Source organism: Trachurus japonicus, chromosome 6 (assembly GCF_045865225.1).
Source record: "Trachurus japonicus isolate A0001 chromosome 6, Traja_1.0".
NCBI lineage: Eukaryota > Metazoa > Chordata > Actinopteri > Carangiformes > Carangidae > Trachurus > Trachurus japonicus.
The window spans coordinates 1635020-1658495 of NC_140912.1; the positions used below are offsets into that span (position 1 = coordinate 1635020).

The 23476-nt window shown below is 41.2% G+C and overlaps 2 protein-coding genes across 2 annotated transcripts; one reads left to right on the top strand and one right to left on the bottom strand.

Annotated features, from left to right (window-relative positions):
• Positions 1-1081: 1081 nt before the first annotated feature.
• LOC146985324 (carbohydrate sulfotransferase 1-like) lies at positions 1082-14466 on the top strand. Its single transcript, XM_085778237.1, has 6 exons — positions 1082-1390; positions 3785-4173; positions 6444-6657; positions 6743-6969; positions 10066-10283; positions 13435-14466. Exons 2-6 carry the CDS (start codon positions 3823-3825, stop codon positions 13769-13771), a joined length of 1347 nt encoding a protein of 448 aa, XP_085634363.1. The 5' UTR covers positions 1082-1390; positions 3785-3822; the 3' UTR covers positions 13772-14466.
• A 3616-nt stretch (positions 14467-18082) lies between these two features.
• On the bottom strand, positions 18083-22768 carry LOC146985325 (transmembrane protein 263). The gene is made up of 3 exons (XM_085778238.1): positions 22637-22768; positions 20590-20719; positions 18083-19152 (listed from the first exon to the last, which is right to left on the bottom strand). The coding sequence occupies exons 1-3, from the start codon at positions 22640-22642 to the stop codon at positions 18872-18874; spliced, it is 417 nt and encodes a 138-aa protein (XP_085634364.1). The 5' UTR covers positions 22643-22768; the 3' UTR covers positions 18083-18871.
• Between the last annotated feature and the right edge of the window lie 708 nt (positions 22769-23476).

Genomic DNA, 23476 nt, shown 5'->3' on the forward strand with positions numbered 1-23476 from the left:
AGCCCTGCATATGATTCTTTCACCTAGAAACATCTCTGTAGGTTTTAGCATCAGATGCAGAGCATTTCCTCCTCCAAACTTGGTTTTTCTTTCATCTGACCAGAAAACATTCTCCTGGTTATCCACAGGCTTCTCCAAATGGTCTGGTGCAGGCTTTGAATCTTGTCATGCCTTGTCTTCAGTAATGAAGTCTTCCAGGGTTGATCATGAATGGAGACCATGGTGGTGGAGTGCAATGCTTATTGTTTTCTTTAGCCTATGACACCTGTACCTGCTCCTTCCAGGTCTTTCTGGAATTTGGTTCTGGAGCTCTTGGCTTTTGGGCTGCTCTTTTGATGAACTGTGAGGAGCTGCTGTGTGTGACTGGTTGTATCATGTTCTCTCCAAGCCCATTAGATTTAACAGGAACATTTAGAAGCTTAGAAACCTGTCAGTAACCAGCCCCATCATTATTCTGCTAATAATTTTCTTGCCTCTTTCCATGATGCAGTGTTTCTTGCATTAAAACTTGGTGTTGTAATTGCTATTTATTTATTTTCAATTTAATTTATTTTCAATATACTGTATGCTATCTGTTCATTTATGTATTTCCACATTTCTGCTTTCATTTATTTGTGTCCATATGGTAATCATATAGGCGGTCCGACCATCAGTCTAAAGCCGGATTGGTTAGGTGGGCGAACCAGAACCAGGCCACATGAACATCCCAAATAAAGAAATGCAGAAATCAATTAATAAGAAACCGCATTTTTCAGTACCAAAAGAACAGCTATTACGGTAGTTCAATTCTGCATTTATTTTTACTAATGTCATTTTTTGCCCTTTAAGAGAGCAAAACATGACTGTGGAGTTTGTCCACAGGAGACATAGACACGGGGACTGACAGCCTATGGGCAGGAGAGATCAATAGTGATCAGGCTGTAAATGTGCACGTGTGCGTGATTTTGCGACTTAGACGTTGAAAAAAAAGTGAAGCATAAGGAGGGAGGGAGGTAGGGGGGGTGTGGGGTGGGGGCAGACAGAGGGAGGAGGAGGCAGCGTGGTAACAGAGACCTGCACCCTCCTCGTGTCATGTCGCCCACCGCTCCAGCTCCAGCTCCAGCCGCCTGTTGATGTGGATGTGACGGCGCCGCGCGTCATCTTTGTCTCAGACACTCGTTTCGTCGAGGCTTTATTTGGATCAGGACCGTCTCTCCTCCGCAGCGTCATGTCTTCTTCCTCCTCCTCCTCCCTCCTGAGTGGACCACAAACAGGCGCAGGTTGGTGCTCGCCCTCACCGTGGAGGAACACAGCAGCAACAGCAGCCTCAGCAGCCTCTGCATCAGCACCATGTCTCCATCACCACAGCCGGCCTGCCGCCTCCTGCTGACGGCTCCAACACACCACAGAGGTAACCATGCTCACCGTCCGAGACCGCGGGGCCGGGCAACGCGTTTAGTGTTCGCTGCGTCTGGGAGGTGTGTGTGTGTGTGTGTGTGTGTGGGGGGGGGGGGTGGGTGAAGGGACCGACGGTCGGTGGAGCTGGAGGAGAGCCAGCCCTCAGTAATTATCGGGGGCGATGAAAATCTATGAAAGATAACGGTGCATGCATCATAACAGGAACATATGAAGGCTGGGTTAGCCCGGGAGGTGCCATACTGACTAGACTGTTATCAGATAGATAGATAGATAGATAGATAGATAGATAGATAGATAGATAGATAGATAGAAGCCAGGACCAGTGGCACAGACAGTGCTTCTGTTCAGATGGGTGGGGGTCAGGGGAGAAGTGTTATTTCAAACTGAGACCATTTCAGATTCAGACAACTTAATTCATTCGCAGATACAGCTCATGCAGTCAGTCATTTATGAAGCATTAAACCTATGCTGATACTGATCAATTTATTATGCATAAACACATTTATCAATGTTTAATGTGATTGACAGGCTCAGTCCATACACATGTAAAAAAAAAAAAAAAAAAAACCTCACAGGCAAAGTCCATGTCAGAGGCAACACATCAACATATATCGGCCTATAGAGTAAACAAGTAAAATCAATTAAAAAAGGAACAGTTCGTAGAACTATGAGTAACAAAATGACTAATCAAATTAGAAATGAAAGGCAACAGTCATTTAAAATGAGTTTTCAGGTGGACCTCACTGTACTGGGATAACTAATTGTTTTAATTCAAGTGGGGGGGAAAAGGACATTTCCATAGTGAAACACATTATCTTAGAGCAGTACTGTGTTTATAAAGTAGAGAGAACACTACCAATGCATTAAAGCCTTAAAAAACAAAAGTAATGCCTACAGGGTGAACACAGATTCTGTTGCCAGGATTTTATTTACACTTAATTGTCATGAGAGTAAAAAGTCTGACACCTAGACATACACCTATAGTCTGTTTACCAGTTAGTGGCTTGAGTGTGGGACATCTGAGTGACCAGTGTCTTAACAGTGCTATAGTGGATGTGACTTTCCACAGTGTTTGTGTCATAATTATGTTAATTGCATCTGCATCACATTTAACCCAGATGAATATTAATGTGGCCAATGTGTTAAAGTCATTTGTTTTGCAGGTCAAGCAATGGTCAACAGTGACTGTCTGTGCACACAAAGAGACATGCACTGTGCCCCTACACACACACACACACACACTCTGCTCTGTGATGAGCTGTCACAACACAAATAGCTACAAATAACCCAAATCCAGCCAGCCTTCGGCTATGTTCCTTTAATCACTTCTTTTCTCATACACACACACATTTATGTTAGAGTGCGAGTGTAACCTAGATATTAAGAAACCGAAAACTTAACCATCGTCTTCTCAGCGTGGGTTAATACTCAACCCTTCTATTCACAAACTCCTCAGAGAAATACAGACAATGTTCACCAGACTGGTCTCTAATGTGGTCTGTCTGCTGTTTGGTGCTGGGCAGATCATCTAGTAAACATATACAGTAAAAAGAATAACAAGATCTAAAATGTGTATAATATAAATGTGGGTTAAAACTGGATAAAAAGACAGTTGTGATGCTTCTGGCAGACTGTGACAACAGGATGTTGCACCGGTGCCTGATAATCGAATGACACAGCCCATTACCATGATTAAAACGCTGACTGATTTCTCTGGTTTAAGGCATTTTCATTCATTCCCGGAATGAACTTTAGACTTTTAGACTTTAGACTTTATTATCCCTTATTAGGGAAATTATTTTTTCACATAACCTCTTTATTCCACCACGAGGACAAAGCAAGCTGCTAACATTGAGGCAGGACACACATAGTACAGCATATAGACATGAGTGAACTGCAGCTCACTGGGTATTTTCTCTTTTTCTGATCGGTCTCTGTTCAACCCTTCAGAATCACTTTTGTCTTTTTTTTATCCACACTCTGATGCTCAGTTTGAACTTCATCAGATGGTCTTGCCCTTGTCTGTATGCCTATTAGGTATTATGATTGTGTATATACTATACTAAATGATTAGTAATCTATTTAGAAGTGCATGTATAAATGTACATGTACTAATGGTTGGTGAGAGCATCAACTGATGCTTAAAAACACTTATTGACGCTTATTGAATTCATCATTAATTCATGCAGTCATTACTTGTTAGTTAAGCACTCAATGTTGGAAAAATGCTTTATGAATAATGATTGTGTGGTGTATTTTCTACCTCCTAAGTTGTTAAGCACTTACCGAAGCATTTAATAATGCTTGGCTAACCCTTAATGAATTAGAACATTTAATATATTTGTTTTCTGCCCTCCACATGTCTCTCTGTCCCATTGTCTGGCAGACAGCGCTGCGGCTCCCTGATCCAGCTGTTCAGCCACCATGCAGTGTTCCTGGAAATCCATGGTGCTGCTGGCGTTAGCCTCCATAGCCATCCAGTACACGGCCATCCGCACTTTCTCCACCAAGCCCTTGAGCCTGCTGTGCTCTGTGGGCCTGGCACCCACCAGTCACGCTGTCAACTGCAGTCTCAAAGATCTGACACGTTTGGGACAGGAAGCGCCGGAGGCCTCCGACCAAAAATGCGACGAGGCCCCCTCCCATACCCCATCCAACCCCTCCTCCCCCCTCTCGCCCTCCCGTAACGCCAGCAGAAGGACACACATCCTCATTCTCGCCACCACCCGGAGCGGATCTTCTTTTGTGGGCCAGCTGTTCAACCAGCATCCAGAGGTTAGAATGTAATAAACTGTGGTCTGTCTCATATCAAATTATCATCAACCATCAAAATATACACGCACGACTGAAAAATATCAGCTGGGAGGTCAGATGATTCACAGAAATGCAGTTAAGAATATTAAAGGGATAGTTCACCCAAAATTCAAATTTCACTCATTATCTACTCACCCTCATGTCGACTAAGAGCTGTGAGAATTTTCAGAGTCCTCCGTCCCTTCTCTGAGTTACGGGGGGGTCCGCGCAGCAGTATTTGTCCATATAATGGTTGTCAATGGATACCAACTGTCTTCGTAACAAAAAGACACACCAAAAAACATCCAAATACCTCCATACTGCTCGTCTGTAATGTCCCTCTTGTATTGAAGCCCCGACATGAGAAATTGTTCCGCCGGTCAGTGCAAATCACGAGAGATTTGCACTGACACAGGAAGAGCAGTGAACCGAGACACTGGGAGCTTCCGCTACAAACAAGCTTAAAATATAGACTTATTTAATTTTTTTCGGAACAATTTCTCATGTCGGGGCTTCAATACAAGAGGGACATTACAGACTAGCAGTATGGAGGTATTTGGATGTTTTTTGGTGTGTCTTTTGGACGAAGAAAGTTAGTATCCATTGACAACCATTATATGGACAAATACTGCTGCGCGGACCCCCCCTTAACTCAGAGAAGGAACGGAGAACTCTGAAAATTCTCACAGCTCTTAGTTGACATGAGGGTGAGTAGATAATGAGTGAAATTTGAATTTTGGGTGAACTATCCCTTTAAGTGAATGTGAAGCCCTTTAAAAGCCACATATCAAAGCCACACCTGCTTCCAGAACAGTGTTACTGTGTGGTGAGTCCAGACTCCTGCCAGTCACAGTCTCAGCCTTTTAACCAGCTTGTCCAGTCTCCTTGTGTTCAGGTCAGACATGCTGCTGCTCCGGCAGGCAGACTGCAGCATGAAACACTTGACTGACCACCGCTGACTGATAAAACATGAGGTGCATTTCACTGCAGACGTCAAAGGACCTGAGCCTCCTGAGGAAAAAAACAAACAAACAGTCGGCTCTGCCTCTTCCAGTAGATGGCATCTGTGCTCAGAGACCAGTCCAGTTGACTTTGTCCAGGTGCTTCATAACTGATGTCACGTGACTATAGGCTCTGCTCGTTGTTGAATGTAGGATAAACAACTGTGGCAATGATGTGACCATGTGAGAGCGTGATGATCATGATGACTTTCTGTCCATGTCCAGAGGGGACACCTTGTGGTGTTTGACACCGGTCACCATTTTTCTCCTTTTTTTTTGTCATTAATTTACTCTAATGTGTCCCAAAGCTCTGTGTGAAAGTGTCCCTGAAGTGAAGATGGTAAATGGACTTGCACTTAGCTATATAGCGCTTTTCTAGTCACTGGGAACAGCCTTTAACACTGTTTTTTTTGTCACATTCACCCTTTTCACAGACGCATTCATACAGCTCTGTTCACAGACAAGCTTTTTAGAGGCTAATCATTCACACATTCATACATCCCATGATGCATCGGAGGGCAAGTACGAGCTCAGTGTCTTGCACAAGGACACTTTGACATAGAGACTTGAGGAGCCGGGAATCGAATCTTGTGGTTAATGAGCGACCCCCTCTCCCTCCTGAGCCTCCTGAGCCACGGCCAACATCTTCCTTTTGTGGTGTTCTGAAGTTGGTGTTGTAGTGTATTATCCACCTGAGCTTTTTTGCTTTAATATCTTGAATTATCTTATGTTCTTCATGGTGTTTTCTTAGCCTAAAAGTTAAGGGATATGTCAGAGGTCAGTCACTATTTGGATAGGAACTGTTTAGATTAGGTGTCTAGTAGTAGTGTGGAATGTACCCTGAGAAATGTCATCTACCCATCTCTGTGGGTCATAGTTTTTGGGGATACTTGACACTGCATCTATGTTTAAGTTAGCTTGGTCAAGAGGTTAAATGTCAGAAGGCATGAGTTAGGTTTTGTTTTTAGATCCTGTCTTTGTCTGACCATCCTGGTCAGTTATATCCTTCTGTGGGAGAAGGTGGAGAATTAGAAAATGTATATAAGGTTTGGGGTTTAGGCCAAGAGAGAGAGATCTCATATTGGCACCAGAGATGCTCCACGATTCGGCATTTTTAGACACTGTTCTTTTTGAATGCAAGTGAAGACGTGTCAGTGGTGATCCCTTCTTTTCATCAACACATCAATATACCACAGTGCTTTCTCTTTGTATGTGTAAAAGTAAAATTGCAACTTTTTTCTCTTATCCCAGGTCTTCTACCTGTTTGAGCCTCTGTACCACGTCCAGTTGGCTCTGCTCCCTCGGCTGGCACAGAGTCGGAACCTGGCTGAGAGGAGGGTGATGCTGGGCGCCGCCAGAGACCTGCTCAAATCCCTGTTCCACTGTCACCTCAGCAGCCTGGAGAGCTACATACGACCTCGTCCAACCAACCACTCCACTGACAAGCTGTTCAGAAGAGGAGCCAGTAAGGGACATGGGACTTTTTTTTTCCATGCTGTTTTTGCCATGTGTTACCTTCTGTTCCTTTATCCTACGTGTCCTGTCTTTAGGTCGGTGTCTGTGCTCCCCTCCTGTGTGTGAGGCCCCTCTGGGACCGGAGGAACAGAACCTGGTGCTGACTGATGAAGGCGAGTGTGCGAGGAGATGCGGGCCGCTTAATGTGACGCTGGCTGCTAATGCCTGCAGAGCAAAGCGCCATGCAGCGTTCAAGACGGTCCGGATTCCCCAAATCAGTGACCTTAGAGCGCTGATTGAGGACCCACGACTCAACCTGAAGGTAAAGGATCAGTTGCAACAATTGTTTTTATTCACTTTTATTTTACCATAAAGAACCGTTGAGATTAAAAACACATATTTTGTCCAAGTTAACAGTGCAAATCTGCAAATCTGTGAAAACCTGTGGTACATAAACAAACAAGAAGAGGCTAGTTTGCCCAGCATCAGCCTCACTTTGTAGATAAAAATATACTAGTGTTGTTGTCTAAGACTGGCAAGACTGCAGTGGTGAGACTTCGCATTTGTGATAAAAACATGTTGATGCATGGTACACTGAATCAAGGCTCTGTGTCACAGAGGAGGCTGCAGGAAGATACACAAGGTTTTTCACAAGGTTTTTCTGAATGTTAAATTTAAAACCAGGCTTATTTCTGAAGCAAAAACCTTCACCTTGAGCTTCCTCACTAGATTATCAATTTGTCGACTGAAAAAAGTATTTGTACCAAGTAAAATTTTCGGTGGATTTGCCTTCAGGTGTAGAGGTGTTAAAATGTTTAAGAAGAACAACAACTGTAATACAGCCCAAAGCTGTTTTATTGCTTTTCCGCATTACTTATAAATGACAGTGTCATGAGCATATAGGTGGATTTTGGTTAAAAGTCCTTACTCAAGTCAAAATAGAGGATAAAATAGGCCCTGTGGTCGATCCCTGAACGCCTTCAGTTGTTTCAAGAAAATCTCATTTATAACCTTCTGCATTAACACACCGGATTCAATCAATAAAAGGCTTTGTGAACCAATTAGCAGCCTTTGGACTGAGGCCAGCATTTCTAAGTTTGTTCAGCAGCACTTCATAATCAACTCAATCGAATGACAGGCAGCCCAGTCTGCCCAATGTACGGTGGCCCTGATGGCCCAACACACTGCAACTTAAAAAAATATACCCACACACACAAATGTATGAAATATTCAGAAAAGAGCTTCAATTGACAACACTGCTGCACAACACGAGTGTTTCTAGGGACACAAAAAGTCTTTTTTTCTTTTGGTGCAAACACAAATTCTCTTTTTATACAATAAACTGACAGTGTAGGTTTACTACACAATCTCTTAGCAACAGTAGCATAACATTTTACAAGTGATTTCTTGACAGCAGGCATTTTATGTTTAAGTTGCAACACATCCACCTCTACTGTATCTATAGAAACGTCTCCATGTACACATTATAAAAGAATCATCCAGTGTCACACAAGAAGCAGGTAGTGGGTGTGATATTTGATGGACAGGGACATTCTGCTGTGATAGGTTTTGTACAGTTTTTAGAAATGTACTTTAAGGAATTGTTTAGAACAATATGAAAAATCAATGAAAAACAAATCACTGTTCAGCCTGGTCACAGACCACCAGCAATGAAAACTGACTTGTATTTTCTCCCTCTGTGTGTTAGTACTTCTCAGTCAGGCGGTTGCATTTAACAGTCCCTCAGCAGCTGAGACTATGGTGGACTGGATGATGGGAGGTTAGATGATCAATCAATGCGGCTCTAAATTGGTATTGATTGAACATGTGGGGACAACAGCTGCAGCCCCTCAGAGACACATGTTCAACACAGACGTCCAGAGCAGTGGGAGTGTTTGGCCAGTAGCCTCTGTCACACTCACTCTGATGTGATAGCCTGGATTATATAATGAGTGTGACTGCACTGGCCTACCTTCCTGCCTGTGCAGCGCTCCATCGTTGGACTTTATTTCTCTAAACAAGCTGACACAGACATCCTGCTAGAACACTCACTGTTACTGTTTTTGCTCATTCTTGACACTTAGGCAACAACAGTGGCCAATATATAGTCAGTAGCAAAAAACAGACATTGCATTAGATAATATCCTGCAATTAGCCAAAAATATACAGGTTATAGTTGTGGTTCGCAGACAGATCTCAGGTCAGAGGGTAAGGGATGACTGGGAGCAGGAATGTATTTCCTGTCAAAGATCCTTTATTATAACAAAAGATGCTTCCAAGCAGTGCCACTGGGTTTTTTAAAATCTGATTTTGCAGCTTCTTTTTTATCTGCTTGCTTATATCCAATAATATCTTATTATAAAACTCAAGTTTTATTGTTTCAACAATAATGGGTGGAAAGTAGCCTTGTGCTAAATCTGGCATTTCTCTGTTTATTTAGACAGGACAGAGCAAATTTATGAACACGTTGACCATGGTTACATGACAAACTCAATTTCAACTTTTATTTGATGGTCCCTGTACGTTTCTGTATTTGGTAATAGACCAAAATCTCTGCGGGAAAAGAGCAACAAGATCTCACAACATCAACACAGAGACAAGCCTCAAATGAAATTTGATTCTGATCTCTGGATCTGTCTGAAAAATGCTATTTTAATGTTCAGATGATCTGATGTGGCTGGTGAAAAGTTGATCTAGTTTTTTTTTTTATTATGGGCTGTCTGATCCAAATTAAGGAAAGGGGTGAGAAAAACAGTGCAAAGTACTGTTTGATTAGCATGAGTTAATTTGAATGAAATTGAATGTAGTTTAATTAAATTTAATGAAGATACACCTGATGCAGGATATAAATCCTCTACATCAAACTCAAAATAATGACAATATACAAAAAATAAACACAAATATACCATTAAAAACTTCAATAACCCATACATAATATCACTTAAATACATATAACAGAATAATCCCAAAATAATCTCCCACATTACCTCAAAGAAAAACAACAACAAATAATAAATAATCATAATAAAGTTTTTGGTAAAAAAGTAAAAACTGGTGGGAAGCATCCGTGGCTCCCACAGTAAGGCAGACTCCATTCACAAAATCTACTCTGTCCTCTAAGTAAAAAACAGCAATGGAAACATGAAAATGTATGATTCCATAGCACACGAAAAACTCATTCTGCTGGATGGGACGATCAAAAGCTCCAGTTACTAATGGACCATGTAGAGAAATTATGAGGTTGAAAGACCCAGGCATTAATAAACTGTAAATGAATTGTACGCTTCCTATTACTCCCACTATCCCACCGCTGTAGTAGGCCTACTACTACACTGGACGACATTCAGAGACATTTGTCCTGACATTCTGATCTCGGTGTGTTCCCGCTGAATGCTTCATCATTATTCATCATCATCAGGTGGTCCAGCTTGTTCGAGATCCACGCGGCATCCTGGCGTCTCGTATTGAGACATTTCGAGACACTTACCGGCTGTGGCGTCTGTGGAGAGCAACCGGGCGTCGACCCCACAACCTGGACCTGGGACAGATTAACACAGTATGTGAGGACTTTCTCAGGTCTGTGTCCGTGGGCCTGGCCAGACCCGCCTGGCTTAGAGGGAGGTACATGCTGCTCAGGTGAGAAGGACATGGATAATATTTGGACATACAGTCTGAACTAGCCCAATCCAGTCATCTTCACCAGTAGGGTTGTTTTGTAAGGTCAGACAGGGATGACTCGTCAGTTTTGAGCACATCTGATTCTCCTTAGGTCAGTGTATCTTTTGGTCATTGGGTTTTCTTTTGATGAATTGGAATTAAAAAACAAAAGATCATTGGTTTATTCTGTTTTAATTTTGAAATACAAAAAGTAAAATTGAAACACAAAGCGTTCTTGTTTTTGAGAGTCAAAGAACAATTAACTACAATTGAAAAACAGTTTGATTTTCATGCAAAAAATAAAATCACCAGTCAACAGAAACAAATAAACAGACCTTTCCTCCATATTTTGACACCGGATGTTGTCTTTTCAAGGCAAAAGTGCCAATGAGGTTCTGTAGGCCAAAATGTCTTTGGAGCCCTACTCGGATATGATTTCAGACATAGCAAAACAAGGCCTAACATCTACAGAAATCTGTGCGCATATCACCTGTAAAGTGGGGCAGAAGAGGATTTTCTGCAACAAGTTTGAGGAGATTTTGAGCTGAAAATGGCACAAACTTGAGAACCCAATGTACACAATTGTTCTTTGACACTCAAAAAGAAGAATTCTTTGTGTTTCAATAAAAATTTTGTATTTCAAAATGAAAATCCAACAAACCAACCAGTTTTTGTTTTTTATTTCCCATTCATCAAAAAAGAATCCAATGACCAAAAGATACACTGACCTTCCTTACACAGTTATTAAGAACCTCACATGACACAACGAAGGGGCTCAAAGGAAGTTTGTTTTTGAACTGATTCAAACTACTATAATCAATGCAGGAGTGGAGAGTTTAGCCTTTCCTACATAGAAAAGCACTGATGCCACAGGGGATGAAAATGGGCAGATGACTCCCGCAGCAGGGAATCAGTATGTTGTTCCATCGCTTCTTTTTCTGGGCATGATGGGATGTACAGGTGGCCTCACCATGACAGTGATCTACAGCCCAGTCATGAGGTCAGTGTTGTGGCCGGCCTGGAGCTTCTCCTAGGTGACGGTCGTCAGATGGAACTAACGTGGGAACAGGAGGTTCAGGTTGTGGTGTAGTGTAGCAGTGGAGGTTAGAGTGGATTGGACACAGTCTGGATTTGCTGTCACTAATCAGTTCTGGCCACAGTAAATAATAGGCCAGCTTTAACACAGTGCTGGTGTTAAGCTGAGATGCAGTCTACAGTACAAGTTCCTCACTATTAAAGGGAGAGGGTGACCTGAATGGATGATTAAAGGGGACATATTATGGAAATAAAACTTTTTGAAGGCTTTATATTTGGGTGTTTGTCTTGCCTTCCAGCCCCCAAAATGTGAGAATTGACAAAAAAAATTGTAATGTGCAGACTCCCTAGGTTGAAATAGATATTAGACAGCTATCCAACTCTGTGGACAGAAGTGATGAGGCCTCAACATTCCTGTGTTCCCACAGCCTTATGTTCCCACATTTCTAACTTTTGCACTGAAAATTAGGCCCAATGTTCCCACAGCCCTTTGGTCCCACCATTGGTTGGGTTTAGGCAATGAAGAAAAGAGTTGGTTAAGTTTAGTAAAAAGACCCGGTAGAGGCTAGACAGGCCAGATAGATAGAGTCCAGATAGGTAGAGAGAGTCCATGGGAACATAGGGCCTAATTTTGAGAAAAATCTTAGAACTGTGGGAACATAGGGCTGTGGGAACATAGGCATGGACCCGTTAGAGACGGCGGAGAGTGGGTTAAAGAGTGAGAGGCACCTGAAGGAAGAGGGACTTCTGTTGAGGTGATGTGGAAAACCAGAACTGGTCCAAGAGATATAAGAAAAAAAGAGAGAGAAAAAGTGGGATTCAATAGATTAAACTGCAGACTTGATGAAGAGATGTATTACAGGTGTAGATATGAGCCAGGTGCCAGGAGAGGGAAGCCACGCCCACACACACACACACACACACACACACACACACACACAGTAGACACAACAGAGTAGGAGGAAAACCACAAGAGAGAAAGAAAACAATCCTAGAGCCCCAGCAGGGCCTTGAATTGTAGCCTGCAGACATAATGTGTAGTCTAGTTGTTGTTTTTTTGACAGTTTTTTGTGGAAAGGTCCCAGATTATAACAGACAGATTATCATAAAGACCATTAGCTACACACTTTGACACACTCCAGTCTGTGATGTGCTGTGGAAATTGACAGCAGGCCTCACTGTGTCCCACTTCAGGAGCCGCATCCTTCAGAAGACATCACAGGCCTCTGAGGATAAAATGAAATGAGACGGTCTGGTCTGATTTACCCTGTGCCCCTGTTGCCTAGCAACCATGACAACACACTGTTTTAATGCTGCATTCAATACAACTTAGAGGTGGTAATTCCCAACTCGGAAATTTCCGACTTCCGACATCATTGCGTTCACGCTGCAGGAACTCGGAAGAAAAAAAACATGGATATCTGAAGGAAGTTTGGCATATTGTGGCTCATAGCGGAATACACTACAAAAAATAAATGCAGCAGTAAATTATGTTTATTTTGGAGGAGAGGAGACACCGCAGATGAGTGCACATATAATGTTATAGCCTTGATAACAGTTAAACGTTATTTTCGTCACATACAAGGACCACAATTTCACACCATACAACAATCACAGCTAAATATAAATGTATTTCATATAGGCTACTGCAATAATACACAAAAATATGCATTAAAACCTCAACAAAGAACTTAAAATATCTAAATTCTAACAGTTTAAGACGAGGGCTGCCATGTTTTGATGTTGTCGTGACGTCAAGTCGGAAAGTCGGAGCTCTGATATGATACCCGAGTTTCCGACCTGTAATTTCTGAGTTCAACGCTGTTCAATTCATTTTTTTCCGACTTCCGAGTTGTCTTGAACGCAGCAGGCCCCTGGTTTTATCACTTGTACCCTTACTGTTGAATTAAAGCACAATCCCTGCAAATTAAGTAAAGACGAAAGTAAGAGGAAAAAAGTAGTTGGCTCCCTCAAATGTGTAATTTTAGTTGCCTTAGCCCAAATTTAACTCATGTTTGTGATGGCAGCAGATTACTGACAAACTCTTCTTTCTGACTGAATGATTCTCTCTCCCCTGCTCCTTCTTCCCGCTCAGGTATGAAGATCTAGCCAGGTTTCCTCTCCAGAAGGCCAGGGAGCTCTACAGTTTCCTGGGCCTGACGCTGGATCACAGCGTGGTGGACTGGATCATCAACAACACCCGCGGCGGCAGCGATCAGTCATCCCGGCAGAAGTTTGCCACGGCTCGAGACTCTGCTGCTAACGCAGAGAACTGGAGGGTGAAGCTGTCCTTTGACATGGTGGTTTACACCCAGACTGTCTGCCAGCCACTTCTGCAGCTGCTGGGATACAAGACAGTCTTCCACCCGAAAGAACTGAGGAACCTCTCCCACTCTTTGGTGGAGGACAGGACGTTTCTGCCATTTCTTTAAACGGGTGATAACATACGGAGTGTGTTAGGATTTAAGAAACAATCACGACAGGAGAGAACTGCAGTTAATGGAGCAGGGATTATTCAGAGGAAGCTGTTTGGTCAAGGACGTCCTCAATGTGTCTCTGATGGAGGAAGGTCTACATCATTTTCCAATAGTATCCATTTTCCCTGGGAGTGTCAGATAACCTTGTGTTATTTATTTATTCATTCATTTATTTATCCCTTCAGCAATCGACTACCTCAGTTCCAGCCCTCTTTCCCCTTAGGTACGACTCATCATATTCAAGACACTTCATGGTTATTCAAACTTTACAGTTAATCACATTTCAATTTTTGAGTGTAGATTTACAGATGAGCCACAGCATAACCACTCACAGATGAAGAGAATAACACTGTTTATCTTGTAACAACAGTAGATGTCACAGTCTGGGATTATTATTTCATTGTTTTATATTAGGCTATTATTAGCAGGTAAGTAAACATTGTGTTGGATTTAGGTGAAAATGACAGTAAGGACTGAGCAACTCTCAAGGTCATCCTGACAAGTCTAAGCCACCAGAGAGGCAGCAAGTGCAGACAGCAGTGAGCAGTGCAGTGATATTGCAAATGTGCATAATAAGCATCAAACTGATATGTGTATCCTGTGGAGGTCATTGATATGAAACAACTCCTTAGCCATTTGAAATGTCAGAACATACTGTACACATACATATGATTTCTATTTAAACGGAACATCCTCCAGTGGTTTTTTCCAATGTAATCTTATGTGTTAGACTATGAGGATGTCAAATTCACAATGGATTAATTTCCTCAGCTTTGTACAATTTCTAATACAGAATTTGAAAAATGATGCCAAAAACACAAGACATTTGCAAACCATTTATGATGAACAATTTCTCAGTCTACTTGTTTATCATCTTTGCATTAGCTTGCTTAGCCAACTTGCAAGTGTCAGGCTAGTTAGTGAGCTTTTTTAATAGTATTTTTTGTGAGTAATATGAAATATACTTTGTGTCATTTTTTACAGTGTGCATTTCCACCTTCTCCATTCTCCACCTTGGCCGTCGTTCATGGCCACCTTTCCATTTTCAGTTGCCCAACATGTTTTATGAAAAGAGCAAGGCCCAAGAAGCGATTTATGACAAGGTTAGCACCACAGTTGAGAGAGTTCCTAGGAAAAAATGCAGATTATTTGCTGCACTTAATATTGAGACACGTGGCAGAACATTTTAATGAAGGTTATGGGAGATTTGCAACATAGAGGGATTCACTCCACTGCAGCTGCAGACCAGTCAAACTGCTCAGACTGGTCATAATGCTTGTTCTTCTCATTCTAGTCTAGATCATTGGAGTGACAGTGTGTTGGTGCCATCACAACAAAACTATTCCTTCAGTTTGTCATTTTAACAAAACATTCTCATCATAAGATTTTATCATGATAGCAAGACATTTTCAAGTAGTGACATTTTTATTCATGACGTATGGACAACATATCACTATCATTATCAAGAAATATCCTCATACAAAGCTGAATTCATCAAAACAAGATTTATTTGAACTTTTTTTATTGCAAATTGCTACACATAGAAATGTAACTGTAATGTTTCACTGTACCTGTCACTTGGCCCTCACTGTAGACTAAAATGCTGTTTCCCCATTTGATTGTTGATCATTTCATTTTAGAAATGGCACTGAACTGACTGTTGTCATTATAGCTATATTACATCATTTCTTAGTTTTTTGTTGTCTAATTGAAATGTGTTTTGAGTTTCTCTGGTACACAGATCAGTCTCACACAGAACAGTAGAGAACAACATGTAGGCCTACAGTACATTATTAATTCAGGTTCAAAGTTAGACCAGAAAATTATTAAAGGTTTTCTTCATTCAGACATAGAAATAACAACATTTCAGCCACCGCCTACATTTTTCAATAACAGCACGTTTTACTTAGTAAATACAGAGTGATGGTGATTATTAATATGTTTTTGTACATATTAAAAAGATGTGAAACTAATCGTTTGCAGGATGGAGTTGTCAAGGCAATCTGACGACCTTATTATCAGCATATTTCAAGTCATGGTTCATTTCCTTAATATCCATGCATTTTGACAACTCCACCCAGACTCACCCAAAGACAGAAATAAAACTTCAAAACAGTTCAAACTATAACTACTCATTGTCTGTTTTTCTAGCTGATATACCGTCTTGTTTTGACAACATACTGAAGATTCAGCCAGGTGAAAGAAGCAGAAAAAAAAAGAAAAAACAGAGTAATTTTGTTATCACATCCAATCTTAGGTCACTGTGTGTGAAGTAAGGAGGGTAGCTGAATAAATTCACAATCAATAAGTGAAAAGACAACTAAGGGCGGTGAACAGGGCAAAGTGGATACTGCTCAAATCAAGAAACAGAATAAAATCAAAAGAGGTCTCTACCTCACAGGCAGTTAATTCATCAGGGATGCAAACAGCGCGCTGAAAAGCGAAACTCGCTTCCTAACTCTGGGGGGTGACTATGAATTTCATAGTCACCCCCCAGAGTTAGGATCAACAGTATTAAAGGTTCGTCCAATTTGGATGAACCAGGGTCCGTCCTCTTCCCGGTTCGTCCAAATTTGACGAACCAGGAAGAGGAGCTTCCGCTACAAACAAGCTTGAATTATAGACTTATTTAATTTTTTTCTGGACAATTTCGCATTTCGGGGCTTCAATACAAGACGGACATTACATACGAGCAGCATGGAGGTATTTGGATGTTTTTTGGTGTGTCTTTTTGTTACCAAGACAGTTGGTATCCATTTGCAACCATTATATGGACATGCACTGCTACGCCGAGACCCCCTGTAACTCAGAGAAGCCACGGAGGACTCTGAAACTTCTCCCAGGCCTTAGTCGACATGAGGGTGAGTAGATAATGAGTGAAATTTCAATTTTGGGAGAACTATCCCTTTAACTCCTTGCCCACCATCACTGACCAAATTCTAAGATTTAATGAAAACTATAAGATTATGGAGAGTTTTTAATCAGGAAGTTGAGGAGCCTTAGTGTCAGTGGAGACAGTGTACAGATGCCAGACAGAGTGTCCACATGTTGTCTTGTGGTATAATGTCGTCATGTATCATGGATGTCTTTAGCATGTAGCTGCAGAGAAGCGTTGTCTCACCAGGTAAATCCTCTATTCCTCGTTCATCAGCTACCTTTATCACCGCAGTCTGATAACAAACTGAAGATCTGATTACACGTTTTTACATTTACACAGAAACTGCTCTATGTCTGCCTCCTTTTTGGTCAACAGTTACAACAGCAATATGTTTGAGCAGAAATTAAGTGACACATTTCTATAAATAAAACTTAAAAAAAATATATAATAGAATTAAAACACTGGGTCTGGAAACTGTCAGATCTGAGTCCGGCTCACTCTATACTCAGCTGGGTTCAGACTCTACCTTGGTAACACTAAGGAATTACAATGAGCTCAATACAATTACTAAAGGAGAATGACAACCCCTAACTCTGGTAGACAATCTACACCTCTGCAAAAACTGTACAGAAATGTCCTAATCTAGTTCCACACTATGGAAATCTATAGGGGACTATATTCAAATGATAGTGTAACTCTGATGGTAGAACAATAGGGAACATGTCATTCAGAGGAAAAGGACCTGTCAAAGTAATTAAGCTAATTTCAATTAACCAACCTGTGTCTGTGTCGTCATGAAGAGAGCTACATACACTATACAGTGGACTCAAAGTATCCCACAATGCATCATGATAAAATGTACAATGAATGGTCACTTGCCAACTATACCATCATGCATTGTGCTTGCACTGAAATACAGAAAAATGCTGTAGAGAATAACCCAAAATAGATTTTTCCTATTTTACAGATGAGCTTACTGTCCAGTCCTCTACAGAGGACACACTGAAGGACACTGTTCAGTCCCCGGCCCCTCCAGCAGCCCACATGTCCAAGTGTCCATGGGCGAGGTATACAGTAGTGAATCCCAAATCGTCCCCGGTCACTGGTGTGTGGATGTGTGTGTAATTGCTAGGAAAGTGCTATTATGATTGTGTGTGTGTGTGTGTGTGTGTGTGTGTGTGTGTGTAAATGAGTGGGTGTAACTAATGGTGTTGTAGTGGTTGTTAAGACTAGAAAAGTGGCATAAAAACTGCTTAGAGTCTGGGAGGAGTGAATGAAGGAGTGGTTTCACACACACACACACACACATCCTTGTAAATATATCTTTGTGAGGACATGTCATTGACATAATGTATTCCCTAGCCCCTTACCCTAACCTTAACCATCCAAAACGAAATTCCTAACCATTACTCTTAACCTAATTTAAACCTAATTATAATCTAACGTCTTAACCCAAGTCTTAACCCTCAAAAAGCCCTTTGAAAAAGTGAGGACCGGCCAAAATGTCTTCACTTCCCAAAAATGTCCTCAGTCTGTTGGTTAAAAACTCGTTCCGGTCCTCACAATGTAGCATGTACAAGAACACACACACACACAGTTTCTGGATTCATCTTTTCACCACAGCCTCCACAGGAACCTCTGTATCAGAACGACTCGTCACATGATACTGCTGACAGTATTCCCACATCAAATTGTCTTTCTTGAAGCATGTGCTTTCAATATCAACCACTGCTCTGTAAACTTGTTCAGCTCATTCCTATCAGATCCCAATTTCAGCAATGAAGGATTTATCAGATTCAACAAAAAGTCTTTAAATAAATACATAAATAAATAAATACAAATTTGCTCATATTCTGTCAACACTTTCAAAAGGTTTTTTCTGTTCAGACTAGCATCAGGAAGAAACACTCCCAAACACTCAGCAGGTCTGATCAGCAGCTAGTGGAAGAGGAGGTTTCAGGTTTTGTTGTCAGAGGATGTTCGAGCAGTTACTGAACCCGCGGGTTCTGTGAGTGTTTAACAAAGAGTAACAAATCAATTGTGTAATCTAATCGTACAGACACTGTTTTTCAATGACTCTTTCTTAATCACCGTATGATAGAAATCCATTCAAAGCTTTTGAGGTATTTTTGCTCTGTTTCATTTCACACAAACACACTCACATCTTTTCAGTCCCATCAGTCAGCTTTGTCCTTCTTCCTTGGTGTGACTTTACTTGCCACTACGTATCCCACTGCACTGACACTTCCTGTAACCATGGAGACGCTCCCTTTAACCAGCTCCACACTGGCTGCCGGCACGTTGGTCACAGCTGACTTGGTGAGCTCGAAACTCTTCGTTCCTACCCACGCAACGCTCCCAAGGGTCGCACCCACCACGTTTCGTGTCATGCTGAACAGGCCGCCGCCCACTTTCCACATGACTCCACTCTCTGGTCTGGGGTGGTCCTTATCTGTGTCTGAGACAGAGACACAGAGATCGACATTTAACATTGAGAGGCACTGAGAAAAAGACAGGTGAATTTAGTTGAAAACTAGAATTCCTGCCTCATGGTTTTATTCATGAGCCAAACCGCCAGGTCACAGGTCAAGAGGTCACAGTGTCTCTTTCCTGAGGGTGCAAGTGTTTTTGCAGAACATCACAGGGAAGTTGACCTGTGACCTTTTGGATATTAAGGAACTATACTTTGGCTCAAATGTGGAGCACTATTATGGTGGGCAGCCATTGTTTATCAATGTATTGGCTGTCTTAAAGCAGAAGTAAGCGATCCGGTCGTTTTGGCTAACTTCCTGTCAGCCGATGGAGTTAGCAGTCCCCGCCCTCGTCCCTACGTCACCACATTCACGCGCATCCATTGGCTGCACACACAGAGAGGACCGCCCCTTTATGCCGTTCTCTCTCCTCATTGGATAAAGGTTGTAGGATACAAGGAAAGTTTTCTCCTCGGCTTACAGCAGAGCAGAGAGACTGACAGACCCGTGTTTCAGACCAAACACTCTATGTAAGTGATTGCTGTCGGAAGATAGAACTATTTAAGATTTATTATATTAACACAAACATTCCGCTTACTTCTGCTTTAAGTTCATGACATATTAGAAAATATTCTATAAAATAATGACAAGAAAAACAATGAATGTTCCTCAGGGGGATTAGCCTGAAATATGTGAGGATAGCCAATGTTTGAGTCTCAAATTATTAAAAATAAATTTGGAACTTAATAGTTGAAGGGATAGTTCAATATTTTGGCATATTGGCCCATTGCCATAATCCGTATAGTCATAGCAGTTCATTACCTTTAATTGTCGGTGCAAGCTATTTTTAGAATGGCAGAGCAGAGCCGTGAGCTGCTCAGAGCTACGCTATGGAGGCTAATGGGATTTCTTGGTTTCCCTCATCAAACTCATCAAATACACCAGAGCGTTTTGGAGTTGTTGAATTGTGTATTTGATGAGTTTGATGAGGGAAACCAAGAAATCCCAATAGCATCCGTAGCGTAGCTCTGAGCAGCTCACGGCTCTGCTCCGCCGTTCTAAAAATAGCTTGCACCGACAATTAAAGGTTAATTAAACCTACTGCTAAGACTATAGGGATTATGGCAATAGGCCAATTTGCCAAAATGTTGAACTATCCCTTTAACTTAACTATAAACAAAATGACCAAACCAGCAGGACAACCTGTTTCGAAAAAAAAAAGTTGGGACACTGCGTAAATATAAACAGAATGAGAAGATCTGAAATAAAAAATAAAACAAAATAAATAGACAAATGTTGAAATTGAGAAATTCCATTGTTTTCTCCTTTTTGTCATTGATAGACTCACTGATCTAAGATATCTTTAAGAAACCAGCCACAGTAATCACTGGTGTGAGCAGATGTGTGAAGATGTGACCCCTCACCAGGTGAGTCTTCCTCTTGGGGGTCTGGGGGAACTTCCTCCTGGTCTCTGTCCTCACAGCTGCTCTGGATGTTTGAGTCCACAGGAGACGAGTGTTTCTCCTCCACCACCTCCTGCTGCAAAGTTGGCACCTGAAATACAACATGAGCTATTAATATTACAAGTAGTTCTGAATTATTTAAAGTGCCACTGAAAGAGAAGCTGGCGTTCCACAAACTCTGGTATGTTTTCACATATTATAACACTTGAATCTGAAACTTAATTTAGTCCTTCAAATGCAATCAGCAATCAGTGTTTCTTTTCAGACTGATGACTGTCCTGAGAGCAACAGAAAGGAGAAAGTTAACAGAGAGAGTGGAGGAAGTGGTGTTGGAGAAGGAGGTTGTGCTGTGGAGGGCAAATAAGACAGTGAGTAGACACTGACTCCAACTGTGACTCTGTATGTAGGATGATATTAATCTGTTCTTTAATTAAGACTTGTCTGCCATGCAAGATGGATCAGATTTTGTTGTGATCATCCTCATCATGAAACTCAAGCCGGAGTCTGTCTGTTAAACTTCCTCAAATGGTGGTTTGAAATGAGATTAGTTTAAATTTGAGTTTTAAAACTTTGGTGCAACAGAATTCAATTTAATCTTGGAGTTTAAAGAGAGATTTAAATTGATTTTTTCGAAATTCAAAACATTTGGTGAAACAGAATTTAAATCTTATTGGTTCAATCCAGCTTTAATAGTTGCACCTTTTGTCTCTTTATTCCTTTATTGTAAATCTGTATCATTTCTTTTTTTTAATTCCATTGCTCTGTAAAGTGTGAGCTTAGAATTATAAGGTTCCATCTCCATTTTTTTCAAAATTGAGTTTTTTGCATAATATCATCCATTAGTGGTCTGTTAATGCCTGTGCGGTGTTATTTTTAGATTTTCAACATGTTTTGATTAGTTATTCATAAAATACAAAGGTTCTATCAACCAAAACACAAGCCGAGTTGGAACTTTGATGCTCAATATCTCGGAACTACCCTAAACGGAGATAGAACCTTATTCTAAGCTCACGAAGATCACTTCAATTTGATGAACTGCCTTGCCTATCAGAGAAGTTAGTACATGTTAGACAGCAATCATGTTACATCCATATAGGCCTACATCTACTGATTTCTTTTCTTTCCTTTTTTGGGGGTATTAGATCTGTTCTCTGTGGCCTGATTAATACTTGAGTCCAGAGGAAACAGGATAGTACATTTGATACTGAACATTACCATGGTTTCTGATCATGGTTATCATGGTTGCATGGTTAGCCTACTGATGAGTAACATTTGACCAGAGTTACATTTTTAAATGTATGTTTACTGTAGTATTGTATTCACTATTTCACTCCAAAACACTAGAGCTAAAATAATAATAATAGGTAATAGCCTAATAATAAGTACTATTTTTCTCAGGGGTGTCCAACCATTGTTAAATTGTCACCCACCTGAACTGTGTGGAAATAGTGAATCCTTTGAAATTACTAAACTAAAAAAAAAAATCTTCACATAAAATATCAATGAAAGGAACATACGAATTAAACAGCAGACATGATTCGATTTGCTTATAGATATTATAGGAGTTGCATCTAACGTCTGCTGCCTATATCTGTGACTGTGCTGTAGCCGCACCATGTTTCTGCTCAGCAGGGTTGTTTTTACCAAACAGCATCACTTTCCCCAGCCTCTCTGCAGCCACTCAGAGCTCGGTGGGAGTTTGATTTTGCTAAAATAACCAGAAATGATTACAGAGGAGAGAACAGAGGGTGAAAAACATTTGTGTTCACGAAGCTTGGATGTGTAACACATAGAAAAAAAACTTAACAAAACCAGAAAGAAGCAAATAATAAATAAAAAAAATCGATATCAATAACACACAGCGACATCTGTGACTTTTGTTGTGACGGGCTGTATCGTTGGTGAATGTGAGTGCGGAGCAGCAACATCTGTCAGGTGTCATGACCAGAGCAGGAGACATGTCTGTCCCCCTGTCTGTGCCCCTGTCTGTGCCCCTGCTGTCTCTTACCTTCATCCTCAGACTGGACTGTTTGACTGATGCTCCTCCGCTGGATGTTTTTTTTTATTCCTCTTTCTTCTCCTGTTTTGCTGTCAACCTGAAAGCGGAAGTGACGTCGACTTGTTTATTATGAGCTGCTGCTGGTCGCTGTAATGGCAGCGCGCGGCCGCAGACTGTCAGTAAAGACACGCGCTTCATCAGCCTCCTCGTCACAGACGCGGATTTATCAATGTAACAACATCCCAACAGTTTTGAAAACAGTGTTTTGTGTTTTCATGAAAGAACTGGAGGTGTATTTCAAGTCAATATTCTCTGCTAATAACAAGAAAGCTATCAAAACTATAAATATGTGCTCCCACTTTAATATCTTTAATTCAATTTAATTTAATGTCCCCTGGTGTAGGCTACCTTACTTTTTTTATTATTATTATTGTAGGCCTCACTGCATGCAGGTGTGGGCTTCCTGTTCCAGGTTGATGTGAAATTATCATCTGCATAACTTTGGAGGGCATAGGCAATAGTTTGGTGATTCTAATATTTAATAAAAAAAATCTACAAAAAACAAAGTGTGATAGTCATTAAAAGTTTACGCTAATGCACTTCTTCTGTTTGATTCAGTTAACTTCTGACAGTGTATAAAACAAAAGATTGTGCCTGTTACAATTACATAAAGCATGTGGCAAAGAAAGAACAAAAAAACATGGATATGGATATGATCATGTACAAACATGGCCAGTAAAGCAAGATGTCAAAAGCTTGAGCGTGGCCAAGAACAGAGAGATTAGAGCACTGCTGAGAGCCTTGGCGAGGAAAAAGTCTTGATAATAGCATCGCCAAGCACTTTGGCTA